General features: G+C 31.7%; 2 protein-coding genes across 3 annotated transcripts; both read left to right on the top strand.

The window, feature by feature from the left end:
• The first annotated feature begins 3,863 nt into the window (after nt 1–3,863).
• Nucleotides 3,864–5,249, top strand: LOC125867616 (AP2/ERF and B3 domain-containing transcription factor RAV1-like). Its single transcript, XM_049548172.1, has one exon. It carries the CDS (start codon nt 3,990–3,992, stop codon nt 5,190–5,192), a length of 1,203 nt encoding a protein of 400 aa, XP_049404129.1. The 5' UTR covers nt 3,864–3,989; the 3' UTR covers nt 5,193–5,249.
• Nucleotides 5,250–11,592: 6,343 nt separating this feature from the next.
• On the top strand, nt 11,593–20,094 carry LOC125867617 (methionine aminopeptidase 1B, chloroplastic). Of its 2 annotated transcripts, XM_049548173.1 has the most exons (10): nt 11,593–11,763; nt 12,524–12,605; nt 13,424–13,661; nt 14,684–14,845; nt 14,923–14,964; nt 15,142–15,213; nt 15,445–15,524; nt 15,834–15,931; nt 17,990–18,037; nt 19,798–20,094. In XM_049548173.1, exons 1-10 carry the CDS (start codon nt 11,649–11,651, stop codon nt 19,941–19,943), a joined length of 1,083 nt encoding a protein of 360 aa, XP_049404130.1. In that variant the 5' UTR covers nt 11,593–11,648; the 3' UTR covers nt 19,944–20,094. The 2 variants fall into 2 exon arrangements, with proteins under 2 accessions (XP_049404130.1, XP_049404131.1); XM_049548174.1 differs by lacking the exon at nt 11,593–11,763 and having other exon boundaries at nt 13,414–13,661.
• The last annotated feature ends 332 nt before the right edge of the window (nt 20,095–20,426 follow it).

The following is a 20,426-nucleotide window of genomic DNA, read 5'->3' as shown; positions in this document are numbered from 1 at the left end:
GCTAATAGTGAGAATAATGTTCATATAATTAGATTACTTGTGAAATTATTATAAATATTTTTTTAATAATAAATATATATTATATTGACAAGCTAATAAATATAGTACATATTATTACATGTTAAATCATAACAATTGTGTAAAAAAATGTTGACAAATGTATATAAAGAAAGGTAAGCTAGAATTTTTACTTTGTAGATTTTGAATTATAATTTTGTTTACTTATGAGGTTCTGAATAGATTATTATGCATATTAATTAAATTCTATTCGATTACAAATACAAGATTTGAGTTAAAGTTATGTAATTGTAATTAACCTATAATCCAAATGGCGGTGGCTTCGTACTAGTATATAGGTTAAATTCATTAATAAAATGTAAGAGGTTGCTTGGTTAGCTGAATAAGCGATACGAATTTTGAAATAAAATTCTTAATTATTTTATTCTATATTTGATTATGATTATCAATTAATCAATCTTGATATGTAGAATGTAGTTTAACTAATTCGATAAGATATTTTTATCTATCTCATTCCGATAATCAGACAACCACTAATAGTCTAAATAAAGTTAGGTACAAATTTAGGATAAACAAAGGGAATCTAGAAATGGGGCCAACATAGAAAGGCCTAAAACCCACCATTTTAACGCGTTTGGTTTTAGATCAAATTAATGGGCCCATTTGTAGGCCCGCATAGTGACACTAAGGACTCTTTTCCGTACATAATAAACTATTTTTAAATAATAAAATAATAATAATCTCCACCAATCTTATTCTTCTATTTTTCAAACACATTAACCAACAAGAATTGAAAATTTTTGCCACAAGATTATTAGCAGCCCATGGGAAAACCTTTTATTATTATTTTAAATGTGACCTCATCATAACTACTAAATAATAATAATAATACCATATTGATTAATAAAATCATTTTTTCAAAAAATTACTAAAACTAGAGACTTGAGTCTTTTTCCTTTGATTTCTTATATATTCTTTATTTGTTCATTTTTCCTTTTAACATATTTGCAATGATCAAATGTCTGCTAGATTGTAAAAAAAAAATCAGAGTTTAATATATTGAGTACTACCGTTAAATTTAAAATTTGATGATCTGCATCTATTTCATCACTTGTAAATATCATTGATTATTTCATACATAGGAATTCATAGATCTTCACAAGATAGAATCGGTAAAGTGGCATATCACTACTAAAAATTAGTCCATTTTTGACATACATTTTGTTGTAAAATTATCATAGATGTTTCAGATCAACTTTCATTTGAAATCTCTAACAGATTATTGTCGAATATGATTTCTGAGAGTAGATTCAATTGAACCAATATTAAGAATTCACATGTATATAGAAGAGTAGTAATATTCCAAATAGCTTGTTATAATCCCATTGCATGTCTAAAAGAAATTATATTATATATTACAAGTAGATCAAAAGATAAAAAGGTGAAAAAACAAAAGAGTAAAAAGAACAAGAGAAACAAGGTCCCCCTATTTTTGCAAAACAAGGGGAAAACTCCCACTTGAGGATGAGGTTAGGGAGATGGACAAGGAAGTTGTCAATGTTGGATAGAAAAATTATTGAAATGATTGAGATTTTTTAAAATTATTTTTGAGATTATAGATACTAAGATGGTTGAAATTGAACCTAGCAAATAAAGACAAATTGAAGATGGGAAGGACCAATCAATTCATGCCAGGTAAGAAATTATGGGAAAATTCTTGGGGTTCGATGGATTTTTGTCTTCAAGTCCATCAATCCCCCTCTTCCTATTTTTACAATTGGCCCATGACACCCCATCCCATTGGAAGTACAAACTTAGAAAAATAGATTATTATTATTATTTTTTAAAATAGAAGTGCTAATTAATAATAATAATAATAATAATAATAATAATAATAATAATAATAGTGCTATTTTTTAAATGTTTTTTAAAACGGGGGCAAGTAAAACAGTTTCAGATACTTAATTAGCTTGATATATTTAAATTAATTGGATCGATGAGTTTTAAATACGGAATACTTAAAAAAGAAGCAAAATTATTTTTTCATCAATTTCCTTTTATATCTTATTTGATATTGATACATCAATGAAATCTGTAAACTACTCCTAGGGTGTACATGATCAGGTTGGTTCGAGTTTTTCAAATATAAAATCAAAACATTTGTGTCGGATTTTTAAATCTATAAACCAAACCAAACCAATAAAATTCGGGTTTTTCAATCTCGGGTATTTTCGGATTTTTCGGGTTATCGGATTTTCGGGTCTTTTCGAGTTTTTTCGGTAAAGTATTCATACAAACATATAATTTACTTGTACTTCAAATATTTCTTTAGTCCTACCAAAATACAACTATCTAAGGTGTTTCTTAAGAAAATAACACAAAATATGATATGAGTAATGACACTAAAATATCCAACAAAAAATTAATAATAATGAAATCGCGGAAAACAAATATTGCAAATTAACAAGTCATAATGAAAATGATCATAATTTAAAAGTACTAAATCATGCTAAAATAAGTTTAGTAAGTATTAGTTACATGACTAAATATTAAAGGAAATTAAAATTAGATTATGTATTTGAATTGTCTAAACCAATGTAAAACCAAAGAACAAGTATTCAATATTATTGTCATTCTTAGTGTTGAATTGACTTTTTTTTTGCATTAGTATTAATTTGATTTTGATTTACGATTTATTATAATTACCAACATCTATGGACTATAATCTTTATTGAACCATTCATAATTTTAAGTTTCAAACTTGATATATTAAAAGATAAAATCTATGAAGAAGTATAAGAAATATTTAAAAATTATATCAAAGTAAATATTTTTATGTATAAAATAATATTTTAAAATTATATATATAATGTTGGGTTGGTTTGGTCTCGGGTTATTTTTTTTTTAGTTAAAACCAAACCAAATCAACCCAAATATAGTCGGGTTTTTTTTTCAATACCAAACCAAGTCAAACCAACCACTAGTTGGGTTTTTTTTATCGATTTGCGATTTGATTCGATTTTTTGTTCGATTTTGTACACCCCTAACTACTCTTACTACTTTTTGTAGCTTTTAATAGACCAATATTTCAAACTAGATAAACATGAAAAAAATAGAAGAAAAAAAAGAAGAAGGATGCTCAATGCCATGCTTATAATGGTCCTGAGTAGCAGCAAATTTCAGGGGGGATGAACTTACCAAATAACACAAGGTCCACACTCATGTGAACCCCATCAACTTGTTCATTTATCTATTACCCCACCTCACATACACAACCCACAACCTATACATACATTACACACACAATTTCATATCATCCCCACCCCTAGCCCTACCCCACCCCCACAACATATTCATACATATTATAATATATATTGATAGTATAAATAATTTTATGATACAGTATATAACTGATATATGACAAATCAAATAACATCGATCACTTGATAAATGACCTAAGTATATATATTGACAGTGTAAATATCTTTATAATAGTACTATATCGATAAGTGATCTGATTGTATGAATATTTTATGTTATTAGTGTATATAAAATTTAAACCGTATGAAATTTAAAATAAACTCAACCCCCCACCCACCCCCTCTCCACCCTACCTAGCATGCCTCATATACTATACTAAAAGCCCTCCCCCACCAATGAATCTTCCTAGTTACTTACCTTCTTCTCTCATTGTGTGTTGACCCATAATACCCACATCTCCATATCTTCAAAGTAGTATGTATAGTATTATTTTTTTAATAACATAGAAAAAATAATCTTTATTTTATTAATTGCACACAAAAAATGGGGTGGACTTTCCTATATATATATTCAACTCTTTTCCATATCAACAACCCAATTCATACTCTCTCTTAACACAACCAATTCTTGAACCTTTTTTTTTTCTTCCTAATTTTCCTTTTCTCATCAAACAAAACAACACACACACAAAACAAAAAAAGTTTCAAAAAATGGAAGGAAGTATTAGTAGCATAGATCAAGAGAGTACTACTAGTGACTCTCTCTCCATTGCTCCGGCGGCATCGTCGTCAACGATGATAAAATTGTCGACGACGATAAAACCGCCGCCGGAGAGCGGCCTTTGCCGGATGGGGAGTGGAACAAGTGTGATAATTGATGCTGAAAATGGTGTAGAAGCTGAATCAAGAAAACTCCCATCTTCAAGGTACAAAGGTGTGGTCCCACAACCAAATGGTCGTTGGGGCGCACAAATCTATGAAAAGCATCAAAGGGTTTGGTTAGGCACATTTAACGAGGAAAATGAAGCCGCTAGGGCTTACGACGTCGCGGCCCAGAGATTCAGGGGCCGCGACGCTGTAACAAATTTCAAACCCTTGCTTGAGAATCAAGAAAGCGATGACATGGAAATCGCTTTCTTGAATTCGCATTCCAAGGCGGAGATTGTTGACATGCTACGTAAACATACGTACCTCGATGAGCTAGAACAAAGTAAGAGATTATTTGGATTTACTAAAGATGGTATGATAAAAAGAAAAAATGGACAAATAATTAGTTCGTTTTTTGGTAGTACAAATGATAAAGTCAATTGCAAAGCGCGTGAACAGCTATTTGAAAAAGCTGTTACACCAAGTGACGTTGGAAAGCTTAATAGGCTTGTGATACCAAAACAACATGCTGAAAAACATTTTCCATTACAAAATGGAAATAATTCGAAAGGGGTTTTGTTGAATTTCGAAGATTTGAATGGTAAAGTATGGAGATTTAGGTATTCGTATTGGAATAGTAGTCAAAGTTATGTTTTAACAAAAGGATGGAGTCGTTTCGTTAAGGAAAAAAACTTGAAGGCCGGTGATATTGTGAGTTTTCAACGATCTACTAGTGGAGATAAGCAATTGTATATTGATTTTAAGGCTAAAAATGTGGGGAATACAAGTGTGGTTGTTACGAATCAAGTTCAGGTTCAAGTTCAAGTTCCACAGGTACAAATGGTAAGATTATTCGGAGTTAATATCTGTAAGGTACCCGCAAATGTAAGTAATGTTGTTATTGATAACAATAATAATAACAATAACAATAACAATAACAATAATAATATGACTAGTTGGAGTGGGGGCAAAAGGAGGATGGAGATGGAATTGTTGACATTTGAGTCATGTAGAAAGAAACAAAGGGTTATTATTAATGCTTTGTAACATGATGTAGTAGTAGTAACTTTTCACTTTTTTGTTTTTGTAATCTTTTTTTTTTTTGTACTTTTCAAGTTTTTTTTTTTTTTTACTTTAGAAGTTGCAAGAAGACTTTCAATTGTATATTAGTATTAGCGAAGAAGAAATGGCTCAAAAGTGAGCTATCATAGGTGATATGAAAAACAAAGATGGAAATGAAAAAAAAAAAGAGACAAGAAATGTAAATCTCTTCTTTTCAAAATTGAGCTCTCTTATTTATTTCTTATTGTTTTTTCCTAGTTTCCAATAAGTTTACTTATGAGCATTAAAAACATCGAGTAACAGATCCATGATTTGAAGTTTATGAGTTCATACAACAATCTCAAGCTAATATATAATAATAATTGAATTTACAGTCAAATATTTATAAATTACACACTAAATCCGCCCTTGACTGTTAGTTTATAGGGTTTTTATACCGTCAAGTTTAGTTCATTTACAATGATATATATAGTAGATCTTTGTAGCAAGTCTAATATATAGTGATAAGCTGAAAAATAGAAAAGTAACTTGTTGTAACCGATTAAATTAACTTGATCGTATTAAAAAAATTAGAATATAACTCTAACCCTACTAACATTACAAACTCTATTTTAATTTTTAAAGAAGATCAATTACCATTTACTAGGTAAATATTTCTTCGCTTAGTATATACTCCCTCTGTCCCATTTTATATGTCACTTTTTTACTTTGCACTCGCATTAAAAAATGATGTAACTTTACCCTTCTACCCTTATTTAATGTTTTCTTAAGTCAACTTTATTAATAAATGACAAAATTAATTAACTATTCTATCAAGGGTATAATAGGCAAAATATGATAATTTATGCATAAATATTATAAAATGACAAGTATTGTGGTTCAGTTATTTATAGAAAGGGATGACATATAAAATGGGACGGAGGGAGTATAAGTTAAATTTTAATTTTTTTGGGGTAAATTTCATGTTTTTTTACAGAATATTGTTGTTTCCAAAAATATCTCTATGTTGCATATACATGAACCTGATCTTCTCTCTAGCTTTCTCTCTCTTACACACACAGAAACACATGTTGATTAATAAGCTTATAATAAGAATCTTATTTTGATAATATATATCTGAGCTGCCTAGTGGGCTATTTGTGTGTATAGACAAAAAGGGGTATTTGAGCAGTTTTAATATTACATGTTCATACACAACTTTCAACCAACTATAACTATATTTATTCTATCTATAGATATACATATGTATATAGCAATTTTTTAAATAAAAAAGATACAAATTGTGTAAGTTACAACTCACCTGCTATAATATAATATATTATCATGTTTTAGATTTAGGAATCTATTTGAGGTAATAATTTTCTCCTATGGTGGGCTACAAAAATCAACATAAATAGTAAGAGAAATTAAAGTGGAATTGTAGCTTCTAGATAGGGAGATGAAATATTATTACAAGACCCGGCCCATTATCAATTTATCATAATTTACGAGTCAATTTTCGAAATTCATCATGTGTCACTCTATACTTGAACATTCTATATGATCATTTAGAAGGCCATAGCTCGCTTGTTGTTATGCATGTGGCTGTGTACATCTTCAAACTATCTTTGACATAGTAAAGATCGATAGTTTTAAACCCGACCCATGGTGTCATTACTTCTCTATCTTCATATTCGCCTCGTCAAATACTTAGTTCTAATAAAATTAAACGGTTGAGCTAAGGCCTAAGTTAGTCCACAAATGCACTTAGTATAGTAATTTTCACTATTGGCTCAATCTTGTATGATTTTTTCAAAATCTGACACTATTAAAAGTATTCTTATATCTTCTATAGTTTTTTAATTATCGATACAAGATTTTGTATATATTTATACATATGTACGATGATAGTATAAGAGTTCTTTAGCTATCAATAGAGATAAGGTAAATTTTATTTGAATCCACCTTTTGAGAACCTTTTTGCAGCAATTGATCTATCAGCTCTACTTTTTTTTCTTTTTCTTTTAGTACTTTTTTTCCAATTATTGGCCTTTTTCGTTGGTTATTGTTGTTCTTTTTTCTTCTATTAGTGCATAAAAAAGTTGAACTGGTCCAGCCTATGTGCTAATTGGTGTTGGATTTTTCAACTAGATGAAAAATAATTAAGATGTTTATTAAGGGAATTTTAATGAAGATAGATTTATACATATAAAAATTAAAAATAATAATAATAAAAAAATAATAATTAAAAATAAATAAATAAAGCAGAGAAAAAGGGTAATTTAGAAAAATTCTGATTGTACTTCTTGTGATATTTTTCTAAGCATATTTGATTTTCAATTAATTGAAACATGCATTCTTGGTTTCTTTGCTCTTGAATATTCATAGATTTATCATAATTACCAATTGTTTTTTATCATTTAATTACTCATATGTGTTATGTTAAATTTGTACTGTTATATTACTTCATATTTGACCGTAATATAATTCTAAAAATATTTACAGAAGGACCAAATACAAACTTTTAAATGTTTTGCTGAATATCAACCAAGGACGCTAAAATAAGAATCTACACTTAAATATACACAATTTATACACTTGTTAATTACTTAGTAAACTAGATCATCCAAATACATTGAATCGTATATCGTAATTATTTATCCCTTATATATTTTAGATTCATTTTTTCATCCGTACATTATTTATTTTTCCATCCGTACAATTTTTAAAAATTAATAGAACGTTAATTATGTCATATTTCATGCTCGTGAGTCTTGACCATATGGTAAATATATATTCTTCAACAACTTGCACAATATTAAAATAACTTATATTAATTTAGTTAAATTAGTTATATTAATTATCAAGATTAATTAGAATAATTAGTATGCATGATTAATCATGTATATGGTTTCTCCCAAAAAAAAAAAAGAGTCCAGATTCATGTACTGAATCTATGAAGAACTAAAGTAAAATGTGGACACATATTTCGTAGTGGGTGAAAGTCTGTTAAAATTTGTTTTATTGTCTCAAAAGCTCTTTAATTTCTAATATATTTGTCAACTATTTTCCAGACAATAATATTTTCTTCAATAAATCAACAATCTATAAATTAATCTGGTTCATCGTATTTGTTTCTTATCATTAAAGTTTTCTTTAAGAAAATGTTTAGTTAATTCATATGATTGTCAATTATACGTATAATCAAATCTAATATCATCATGTATTCATACCTTATTCCTACCAGTAGCAAGACATTTTACGATCGACCCTCGTATTACAAAAAAAATAGCAATAGATAACTTCAGGAGCGGAGCCAAGTGCGAGAAAGGGGTTCATCAAAAAAAAAAATTGATAAAAAATTATATTGTATATTTAAAGTTAAAATTATTTTTTAAATATATATTTTTCATATTCTCTCTACCTCCACAAGATTGGAATAACATCTGTGTACGCTCTATCTTTCCGAGGTCTCACATGTAAAATTACAGTACTGAATATGTTATTGATAGATTAATGATGAATTTGATAGTTAATTCTTATTCCATATTTAATCCTTTTAAATATTGTCAAAGCATGCATATAATAGAGACTCCAAAAAGATACATGACTAGAATCAAATCTCTTTCTATAACTAGAAAAGCTAACAAATACAACTAGATACTTTAGTTTAATTTTAATATTTGGTTTAATTGAAGATGAAAGATTCTGAATTAGTTTGAAAAACTGAAAATGTCAAAAGATTATATCATCACATGTGTTGTTTTGTCTAAATAAGATTCTTGAAATGGCATCTTAATTAGAGGAAGTCAATTTATGTTATAAAGTCATGTATTTGCTTGGAAACTTCATATAGTTATTTTTTTTGGAAAATAACATGTTCACTCACGATCCTCTTATTACATTTATAATATTAAATAAATGCATGAATTTTACTATTTTTTTTTGTTTCTCAAGATGTCGAGTTAGTAAGCTACTAAAAAGAGGATATACCATTCTTTTCTTGAGGAAGAGTTTGGAGCAGACAAATCCAAAATTTAAAGTTTATAAATTTAAAATAAGTATGATTAATGTAAAATTTACAAAAAGTATATTTTAGCTACTATAATTTTCTTGAAGTTTCACTTATAAAATTTGAAACAATATGATAATAATTATTTTTAAATTATAGGATTAAGAGGTGGCTAGTCCGTATCATTACTTTGTATGATTGGGATTTAGGGGGTGATAAAATTAGTAGACATTTCTTACATCCACGATCTTGGAAATTGATAGTCTTGAATTTTTGACCCCCACTTACGTCTTATCCCTTGGACAAATTAACATTCAAGGTCAAAAGTCACGTTTTGTGCATGGGACAAAACACAAAACTTGTATAACATTAAATTTTTCTCATGAACAAGCAAGGCTAAACGGTCAAGACCATCCACATCCACGATCATTCTTGTAAATCAACCTCAAAATTAGTATATGAAAGTTTAACCTGCCTAACCAACTTCCAGTTTAGTAAAAGTTGGATGGATTAGACTATAATGCATTTCTTTTGGGTATTAAAGATAATATGTTATAACTTAATATGCATCAATACAAGTAAGTGACATTGCTTCTGGTAGTACTGTCTAGACTATGATGCGTTGCTTAGCTTATATCGATCCAACTCATTTTAACCTAACTAACTTTTCAATAATATTACACAATAACTCATTATTGATTCAATTTATTTTCACTCGTTCAAATTCAGCTCAAACCATCCATTTAGTTCCTACATCTCTAAACATGATCTTACTAATTTTATTTTTTGGCAAGATTTTTTTTGGTTTTTTGAGAAGAGATCTCTAGTAGATGTATGTACATGAAAGTGCAAGAAACAACCTTATCTGAGACAAGGAATGCACCATGTTTAACAAACAACTAGATATGTTGTACGGCATGTCTGTCCATTCCATGTTTTTATTATTTTCCAAACTTTATATTATTTTCTTTTTTGTTGGTACATTAACTTTAGAAAGATAAGGGAAGATGGATAATATGTCAGTAGCATATACTTCTAGCATCTTCAAGAATTTTTATTTTTTTATTTTGTTCTTGTTCTATATCTACGGTAATTTGAATTTACGTCAGAAATTCCTACATTAAATGACAAAATAACTTAATGGAGACCTATAATAAAGAATGAAGACGTATATATCATTCACAATCTTATAGTCGTTTGAATGGTTATTAAGACCACTAAAAAAATTAACATTTACTAGTGACGTTTCGACTTTTTTCTTTAAAATAATAATAATTACAATATTTTAAATTTTAGGGATGAAAATTCATGATAATATCTCAAATTTAAATTTCATGATAATAACAAATTTTCAATTATATGGGCTGAAAAAACATGATCATATTAGGTTGGGCCCAAAGATGACCCATTGAACTATTTGTGATAAAAAGATCAATGAAACAAACCTACTCCCAATACTATGATGTTGATTACTCATTAGTTGTATTATTATTATAGTTGGGCCAAGGGTACAATATGTATAGTATACACTGATTATATTATATATTATTAGATATCGATGACGATTAATAATGATGACGACTAGGTGAGTGATCTTATTTTTTTATCGTCCGACTAAAAAAGTTAAGATCTCATATGAGAATATAGGGTCGATAGGGCAAGTGCAAATATAGCGAATTCTAGCATCATCATTTAAGGTCATACCCATAATTTATAAGTCTTTCTAAGTTTAATCGGGTTAGAATTATGCGATCGAAGTTGCGAGATTTTGCGTATGAAGATTGACAACAAACTTCCTACAATTTTGCTTGTACCAAACCAAACTCAACACATACATTTGAATTTTTAGAAATATTTTTGAAGTTTGAATTATCAATCTTCATTCCTTTTCCAGCAATTCACTTCATTTTAAACTCAATTTTCATATTCAAAATTCAAGATCCACTTATTCAACCTTGTAACAATGATAATTTTAACAGATCCCTCTTTCCACCTATTGAATCAATTTTTCCCTTCCTTCCATCTATGGGACCTCTTCATATATGCCCTTCTTTTTAACATCGACTCACCTTAAATGACACCGTACAAATATACCAACAATAACATATCGAATGTAATCTCACAAGTAGGGTCTGAGAAAAGTTGAGTGTATGCAACCTTACCCATTTCGGCTCAACTAAAACATATCATAATAGCAACAACAAATAGTACAATAATCTAAAAAGAGAAAACAACATTTAATACTGTAATAAAATCAAAGAATAAGATAGTAGGAGAGTACTAATAAGCAACGCGATGAAATGAACTCGGATCCATTTTCCATAGTAGAAGGCCCAACCCAATGGAATTCAAGTAGTACCGGCCCATTAATCCAAAAAAATCAACATTATCCCCTCCAAGCAAAAAAACACAGTTGTGTTGTGCCTCTGTGTGTGTAACAGTAAAAAAAAATGGCACATGCAACATCTTCTATACTACACATTTCTTCTTCCATTAATGGTGAAACAAAATCTTTATCTTCATCTTCTCAACTCAGAGGAAATTACCCTTTTCATCTCCCTAGTAGTAAGTACAAGATTCTATTTTTTTAAAAATTTAGAACAGCCCCTTATGCAATTGTTGATTTTTCATTTCAAGATTTTTAATTTGCTATTAACTTATCTAAAAAAAAAGTTCATTCTTGGTAACTTGGGTGTTCAGATTATGCAACTTTGAAGCTAAAAAGAGCTTTTTTGTTTGTATTGGGTGGATTATGGTCTGAATTATTTTATTGAGTTTGGTTTATTTTTAGGTAAAAATGCAAACTTTATTAATAAGGTTGTAATTTATGCTTAGTAAGCAGCTTGGTATCATTGTGTGTTGTTTATTGTGTTTCGGTTATTGCACTAGTTGTTGTTGTTAATGTTTTCTTATTGGTTGTTAGTATGTTTTATTGGATGTCGTTTTTCCTTTTCATAACTACTTTGGTTTGTTAGTACTCGAGTTGAAGGTCCTCTAGAAACAGCCTCTCCACCTCCATGAGGTAGGGGTAAAGCTAAAGCATGTGTATACTTTATCCTCCCTAGACCCCCACTTGTGGAATTTTATTGGGTGTGTACTTGTTGTTGGAACTTTGATGCTAAAGAAAAACTTATTATTGAGTTTGGTTCATTTGTGGGTAAAAATGCAAACTTTATCAAGAAGCTTGTAATTTATGCTTTACTAAGAAGCTTGGTAACTTTGGATATTCAGATTATGGAATTTTGATGCTAAAAAAACTTATTTGTTAGATTATTCTGGGTGGATTTTGGTTTGAATTTCTTAACTGAGTTTGGTTCATTTGTAGGTAATAATGCAAACTTTACTAAGAAGCTTGTAATTTATGCGAAAAGATTATCGGGTTTGGAGGAGGCCTTGAGGATTAGAAGGTATGTTTGTGTTTATTTGGGTTTCAGTCTGTTGCTTTGTTTCTTTTACTAAATAATTGAGATTGCTTATTCTTCAAAAAGTGGTTAAAGTTCGTTATCAACCTTTAAGATGTTTTCTGCTGAATGTAGCATATTATTCCTTTACAATCAGACCTCTTTATTGTAATAACATTTCATTGTAGCAACCAAAAAGTATCCGGACAAACGACGTTGTTATAGAGAAGTTTGATATATATTATTAGTAGAATTTCCATTTGTTACCATATTGAAGTCCAGTGGCGGAGATACACTGCTAGCTACGGTCTCGTCAGAACCATGTAGCTTTGGCTCAAACCTTGTATTTGTGATAAAAAGAATCATTTAATATGTACAAATAATTTATTCAGAACCCATTAAGCAAAAAAGAATTATAGTCCAGAACCCTTTAACTATAAAAATCCTGGCTCACCCTATTTAATCTTGTGGGACAGAAAATGCATTGATTGTGAATGAGAAGATGGAGCACTCTAAAATGATTTTGTTATCAAAATATATAGAATATTTTTGCTTTAGAAGGTACAAAGGATTAGTCTTTTTCTTGTGTACACTTTTTACTGTTAGAATTCATGAAAATCTATTAAGTATATATTCTTCTGATTTGATAAGCATTACTTAATTGATTACTGTCTCAAAGTCATGTTTTATTCAAAGATACAAATTTCCGTTCTGTTTTTCATTTTTCTGTCTTCTTGTTTCCCAAAGGAGTTTGAGTGTTTACTGGTGTCTCATGAGTAAAGGAGAAAGAGATGAAGTTAACGACATGATTTAGTGATGTATAGGGAACGTGAGCTTCGTGGTTCTACCACGGCAACAAGAAGGCCACCTTTAAGGCGTGGAAGAGTATCACAACGGCTTCCTGTGCCTGAGGACATACCAAAGCCTCCATATGTAGGTTCAAGAGAGTTACCAGAAATTTCAAGTGAACATCAGATCCACGACGCTGAAGGCATAGCTCGCATGAGGGCTGCATGTGAGTTGGCTGCACGGGTTGTTGACTATGCAGGGACTTTGGTTAGGGTGAGACTATTTGATATCCATCTTATTTGATTGTTAAAGAGGTTGTTTTGAACTATACTTGTCTAGCACATGTTCATCTGTATGATAGGAGAATTCATCCAAAATGCACTTTGGATGTTTCAACTCAATTTTTTTTTTTTGTTATCACATCATTACTTTTTCCCATTCACTTGAGCTGAGGGTCTATCGGAAATAACCTCTCTACCTTGACATGGTAGGGATAAGGCTACATACACATCACCATCCCCAGACCCCACTTGTGGGATTACACTGAACATGCTGTTGTTATGGTAATTTTGTGTAGCTGACCTATATGGAAAGAAAGGCCAAGTTTCCTTGCGAAACACGCTTAATTCAAGTAGTTATGGCCAGAAGGACATTTCAGATGCTGTGCTCTGGATAAAAGTTTTTTTTCAAAATGATCACAAGAGAAAAGTAGGGAGATTGCAATTTCTAGTTTTGGAAAGTTCCGTTTAATACAGCTAAACTGGTTTCTATTCCTTAGATAACTCTTGAAATTACAATGGGAACTTGACTCGTATGTAGCACATAATGGACAGATTCAACTCTCTTATCTAACTGAAGCAACTGGTAATGAATGAGCTTGGCGCAGGTTCTATTTTAGGAAACTCACAACATCCTTTTAGCTAAGTACAAGTGCCTCTGGGTTGTACTTAATGTAGAACTATTCTATGTCCATCTAACTTTCTTTAAGCACTTGGAAGTAAATCTCCAGACAAGCAGCAGTTTGGCAATAGAAACAAAAAAAGAGTTGGTGCAGCAGGAGTCGAATCCTTGTATTCAGATGCTTTTTGATATTCAATTGAAATATGTAGTCCATGGGTTCTCATATAATGTTTTCTTCAATACCGGTATCGGTATGTATTGGAGCAAAATGAAGATATGCTACAAATGATAGATCTTTATTCACAAAAATGATATCTTATTTTTCGTCGAGTTTATTAATTCCTTTGAAACCCTTATAACATGCAATTACATGTTTTTTCTTGAATATCTATCAGCCTTCAGTAACGACAAATGAAATTGACAAAGCTGTGCACCAAATGATAATCGATGCTGGCGCTTATCCATCTCCCTTAGGCTATGGGGGTTTTCCAAAGAGCGTGTGCACATCTGTCAATGAGTGTATGTGTCATGGAATACCTGACTCACGGCAGCTGCAGGTCATTATCTTTTCATATTATTCTCCTGCTTAAACAAATCTATGTGTATTCAGAACAAACATTAATATAATATGCAGGATGGAGACATAATAAACATTGACGTGACCGTTTACCTGAATGTAAGTCATCGTCACCCCTTCTGTATTGTAATAGACTACATATGCTATCTTTTTTACTGCTAGCCAATCTTTACCCTATGTATTTAGAAGGACATTTGTCTTCTCTTGAAAGTTGTGCTGTTGGATTCTGGATGACCCTTATAAGTTGTAAGGATCCTTGCTTTGTTCCATTTTTAGGGTTATCATGGAGATACGTCAAAGACCTTTTTCTGTGGTGACGTGAGTGAATCCATAAAGCGGCTTGTAAAGGTATAGATTTCTTCAATTATGAAAGGAATGCTGAAATTTTCTGGTTATTAGTTTAACAAAAGTTTTGCTTCTGAAAAGTTAATCATATCACTGCTATTTGGAATTGAACTCCGCTATGCTAATACTTGTTAAAATTTAAGATACCAATCAGTATTATCAATAGAACTAATGTCTCTTTCATCATTCGATGCTCGTTATATTGATTATGTCTGTATTATTTTACTGTGGCAGGTGACTGAGGAGTGCTTGCACTATGGAATTGCTGTTTGCAGAGATGGTGCTCTCTATAGGAAGATAGGAAAGAGGATCAGGTAATTTTCTGAATATGATATTATCGTGAATTCGTGATTATTATTTGGTGATATGGATATTTTGAAGCTTCAACAGTCTTATCTATTTTGAAGTTCCTATACGTGTCAAACTGTTTCTGTTTAACAAATACAAAAACTTTTAGTTACCACTAAATAACGTCGGTAGTGAAATTCGCTTCTTCTGATGAAACTTTGAATAATTTACTGTGATTTTCTTAAATATTGTTGGCAAACAATTAATGTCATTTCTTGTGTGTGTACCTTATTTTTTGTTGACACTCTTTCTTGGACATTGAACTTTGGTTTCAGTGAACATGCTGAAAAATTTGGTTATGGTGTTGTTGATCGTTTTGTTGGACATGGTATTGGGACAGTATTTCACTCTGAACCACTCATATTTCATCACCGTAAGTCACTCTCATTTTGATCAACTTTGACATTTACTACTGCATTTGTGTTCATCCTGTAAAATCTCTGAAAGTTGTGGAAGATTCTCTAGAATTGTGAAGACCATGCTAAATCTAACATAAAACTAATACTAGATAGGTTTACTTTTGGAGGAGTTGGTTGTGTCTGTCCTATCCTTACTTTTCTCTAAAGAACAGGTTGTTATGTATACACGCAAATATCTTATAGAGAATGCTAATGAATGGCATGGCCAGTCATTGCATATCAGTTGAGTTGGTAGTTCTGTGGATCATTGGAATTTCTTTACTAGATCTTGGAAAAATCTGGATTAGCTCTCAACAGTCAACATCAAGCTATAACTAGATTAAGAAGGTAGGACGAAATCTCGTCTGATTCAATTTTAGAAAGATTTGTCAGTTTTCTGGAACAAATTGAGTGGTCCTTGTGTGATCCCTGATTATCCTGATCCAAAGATATCACCGTCTTATGTTAAAATTTAAAAAAAAACAGGGCAGTCCTGTGTACAAAGCATCCCGCATTTACGCAGGCTCTAGGAAGGGTCGCACTAGGGTGTGATATAGACAGCCTAACCCAATGCAAGCACTAGTGGTTGCTTTCACAGCTCGAACTCTGGATTAGCTCTCAACAGTCAACATCAAGCTATAACTAGATTAAGGTTGGATGAAATCTCGTCTGATTCAATTTTAGAAAGATTTGTCAGTTTTCTGGCACAAATTGAGTGGTCCTTGTGTGATCCCTGATTATCCTGATCCAAAGATATCACCGTCTTATGTTAAAATTAAAAAAAACAGGGCAGTCCTGTGTACAAAGCATCCCGCATTTACGCAGGCTCTGGGAAGGGTCGCACTCTAGGGGTGTGATAGAGACAGCCTAACCCAATGCAAGCATTAGTGGTTGCTTTCACAGCTCGAACTCGTGACCTACAGGTCACACAAAACAACTTCACCATCTTGTGTTAACAATATAAAAAAATAACAAGATAGATTATAGTTTATTTGAAATGATATCAGAACATGTTCAAAAATTAGTTATTTTCTTAAAGAAACATACATATTAACATGCAGAGCCCGCTAGTTGCCTTATTCTATTTCCACGATCTTCTTAGTTACTAATATGATATTTCATGGTTAACTGAATCTCCTCCTTTCATTTCTTATTTGCAACTAATATAAAATGTGTAAACTCCAAAAGGAGTAGTCACTTACCTCTCTTAGCATCGTGATATTTGCCCTTTAAATTGAATGTCACCTTCACAGTGATATGATTGTTTCATCACCATTTTAGTCCCGTTTTTCAAAGAATGGATGCCATGATTTTGAAGTTGCTATCTCTAAGTGTTTCCTTGACTTATAAACTTAGATCACTAGCTGTATTTATTGGGTCATAGTGACAGGGGCGGATCTATAGTGTGTCGAGGGGGGTCATCCGACCCCCCTCGGAAAAAAAATTACACTATATATATAAGATCAATTTTTTTGTGTACATGTATATATTTAAAATTGAACCCCCTGAGCATATGTCAAAGGAGTAGCTCAATGGTTTATGGGGGTCAGGATTTCGCCTATGTGAGCTTTGGGTCACGGGTTTGATTCCAGGAAACAACATTTTTTTATTTGAACCCCCTTAATAGAATTCCTGCCTCCGCCACTGCATAGTGATCATGACCCATTGGACGCGAGAAACTGTACTAGATGGATCATTTTATGTTCTCACGGCTCATGAGTTCTTAAGTCCTTTCAGATATATATATGATCAATTTGGATTGTTCTATGCTTATCGGGCCTCGTTCAAGTCTGATTTTGAATTGTTCCTTTTCATAAGGTTATCTTGCTTAGAACATGGACAATCTTTGGTCTTCCGCTTATTGCCAATTGAGAAGAATTTAGTGTTAAACTTTATACTACAGAGTGAACTTTAGGTCTCGAGTTCTCTAGGTAGCTAGAATTGATCATGTTTTATCATACTGCTGAATGTGATATAAGATATTCAAGCTGTATAATTGGTACTGGTTTTCCTAATGTAATCCTTTTCGGCAGGTAATGACAAATCCGGCTCCATGGTTGAAGGGCAAACATTTACCATCGGTAAGTGCATTAGGATAATGTTTATATCATATATTTGACTTAAGAGAGTGATCAAAAACCACTTCTATCTGGGAGAAAACTCACTAATTTATGCATAGCTTTTATTGATTTGTTATATGTTTGTTATTTAGACAAACTTGTCTACCTCTTGTGATTTGGGTGGGGATGCCAACATTTATTAACTCATTTTTGACAGGTTTAGAAAGTTTTATGTAAATATGGATGTCAACAGCCTTGACGTAGATATATAATTCTTCGAAGCTGAATTTAGGGAAAATATTAATCTTGCTATTGTGTAGTAATAGTCCTTCAACGTTTCCTTTGGGTGCTAAGTGACCATACTGGTGGTGCTTGAGACTTAAAAGTGACTCTAAATTTATCCAAAAGAGAATGATTGTACAATTTCTTTTATGTACTCCACTCTATTTCTCAGTCACTCTATTTTTCCTATTCTCTTTGGATAACGGGAAGCGGGGCCAGTTTCTGCAGCACCTCGACTATTCTATCGGGTACCTATATCTATTTTTCCAATTTTCTTTGGACAACTGGGTGTTTGAGCTAGCTTCTGCACACCTTGACTATTCTATCGGGTACCTATATCTATTTTTTCCAATTCTCTTTGGACAACTGGGTGTTCGAGCTAGCTTCTGCACACCTTGACTATTCCATTAGGTACCTGTCTGCCCCCATCAGTATATGTACTTGATAACTCTGCCCATCAACGCTTAGACAGGTAGGAAGAAATCACCTAAATCTATTTTTTCAATTCCCTTTGGATAATGGGGTGTCCGAGCTTGGTCAGTCCCCCACGGAAGGGCTTCTCGCTTTTCATCTATGTGTCTCCCCCTCTGGTTATGTGAGTTTTACCTGCCTTTTACTCTGCTTGCTTCTCACTCCCTATGAGCCCTTACGTTTTTCGAAGGGTCGGCGGGACATGAGAGTCTCAGCTCATGCATTTTTTTACCGAAATAACCTCTACTCTCCCACTTCCTTCTATTCAAAAGGCGAGCAGCTCTTAAACAAAAAGGCCGCCTCAGCAAACCTTGACTATTCTATGAGTACCTGCTTCCCTCCATCAGTACAAATACTTGATAACTCTTATCCACCAAGGCTTAGGCAGATAGGAAGAAATCACCTGTTGTTTTGTACATCTATTTTTCCAGCTTCTGCAAAATGTTCATAAGATTACATGTAAGTTTTAATCAGGTAAAATAGACAAATCAGTTATGAAAGCTGAACTTGATTGGTTACAATACTTCCTTTCTAGACTAACTTTCTGTACCTTTATCAGTAGTCTTTTTATTTTTTCAGTTTCAGCAAGTGAGTACTATAATTTACAAGATGCAATCTAGCTAGTCCGTGAGCTAGATTTGCCTCAATTTTTTGTCAAGTGGATTCTGTCATTTTCACCAATTCGTATTTAATAACGTGCTAATGAATCCCCTTCTCATTAGCTTCTGCACACCTTGACTATTCTATAGGGTAGCCCTCATCATACCTCCTGATAACTTTGTCCACCAAGATTTATACCGACATGACTAAATCACCTACTGGTTTTTCATATCTATTTTTCAGGTTCCTTCGAATCGTTCATACGTTAAAAATAGACAAATCATTTGTGAAAGCTGAACTTGATTGGTTACTATACTTCCTTTCTAGACTAACTTTCTATACCTTTTTATCAGTAGTCCTTTTTCAATTTTCTGTTTAAGCAAAGTCAGTACTATAAATTTGCATCACTTTGTTTGTATTTATTACAGAACCAATTCTCACATTGGGAAGCACAGAATGTGTAACATGGGAAGATAACTGGACAACTCTGACTGCTGATGGTAGCCCTGCTGCTCAGTTTGAACATACTATTTTGATTACAAAAACTGGTGCAGAAATTTTGACAACATATTAATTATAGTCTACTATAAAGTTAATTATTATGATTCTAGTTAGTCATGTTCATAACTTCATATCATAATTCTTGTCATTGTTGCTCCATATTAGGTAAGATTCAATACATGTAATCTTTAGGAGATATTGTCTTTTACAATACCAATGATATACTTTGATTTGTTGTACTTGAGCCAAGAGTCTTTCGGAAACAACCTCTACCTCCATGAGGTAAGGGTTAGTCTACTTACACTGGTATTCTCTTCAGATACCACTTGTGGAATTACTCTGGGTATGTTGTGTGCAACACCAAGGAGATTAGCAACAACTTTTCTGTTTAGCTATAAATTTTATTCGTCACTAATTTATACCCTTTCAGTAGAAGTACAAAGGGACAGTTTCCAATAGCCTTTTCACTTTATTATATATAGAAGCATGTGAAGGGAACAGATGGGGAAAAAATGTCATGATGATGGGATTGATGATCAAACATGGGGAAAGAAAA

The sequence above is a fragment of the Solanum stenotomum genome, chromosome 6 (assembly GCF_019186545.1).
Source record: "Solanum stenotomum isolate F172 chromosome 6, ASM1918654v1, whole genome shotgun sequence".
Taxonomy (NCBI): domain Eukaryota; kingdom Viridiplantae; phylum Streptophyta; class Magnoliopsida; order Solanales; family Solanaceae; genus Solanum; species Solanum stenotomum.
The sequence above is the reverse complement of the archived record's forward strand: the minus strand, read 5'-3'. Positions and strand labels throughout refer to the sequence as shown.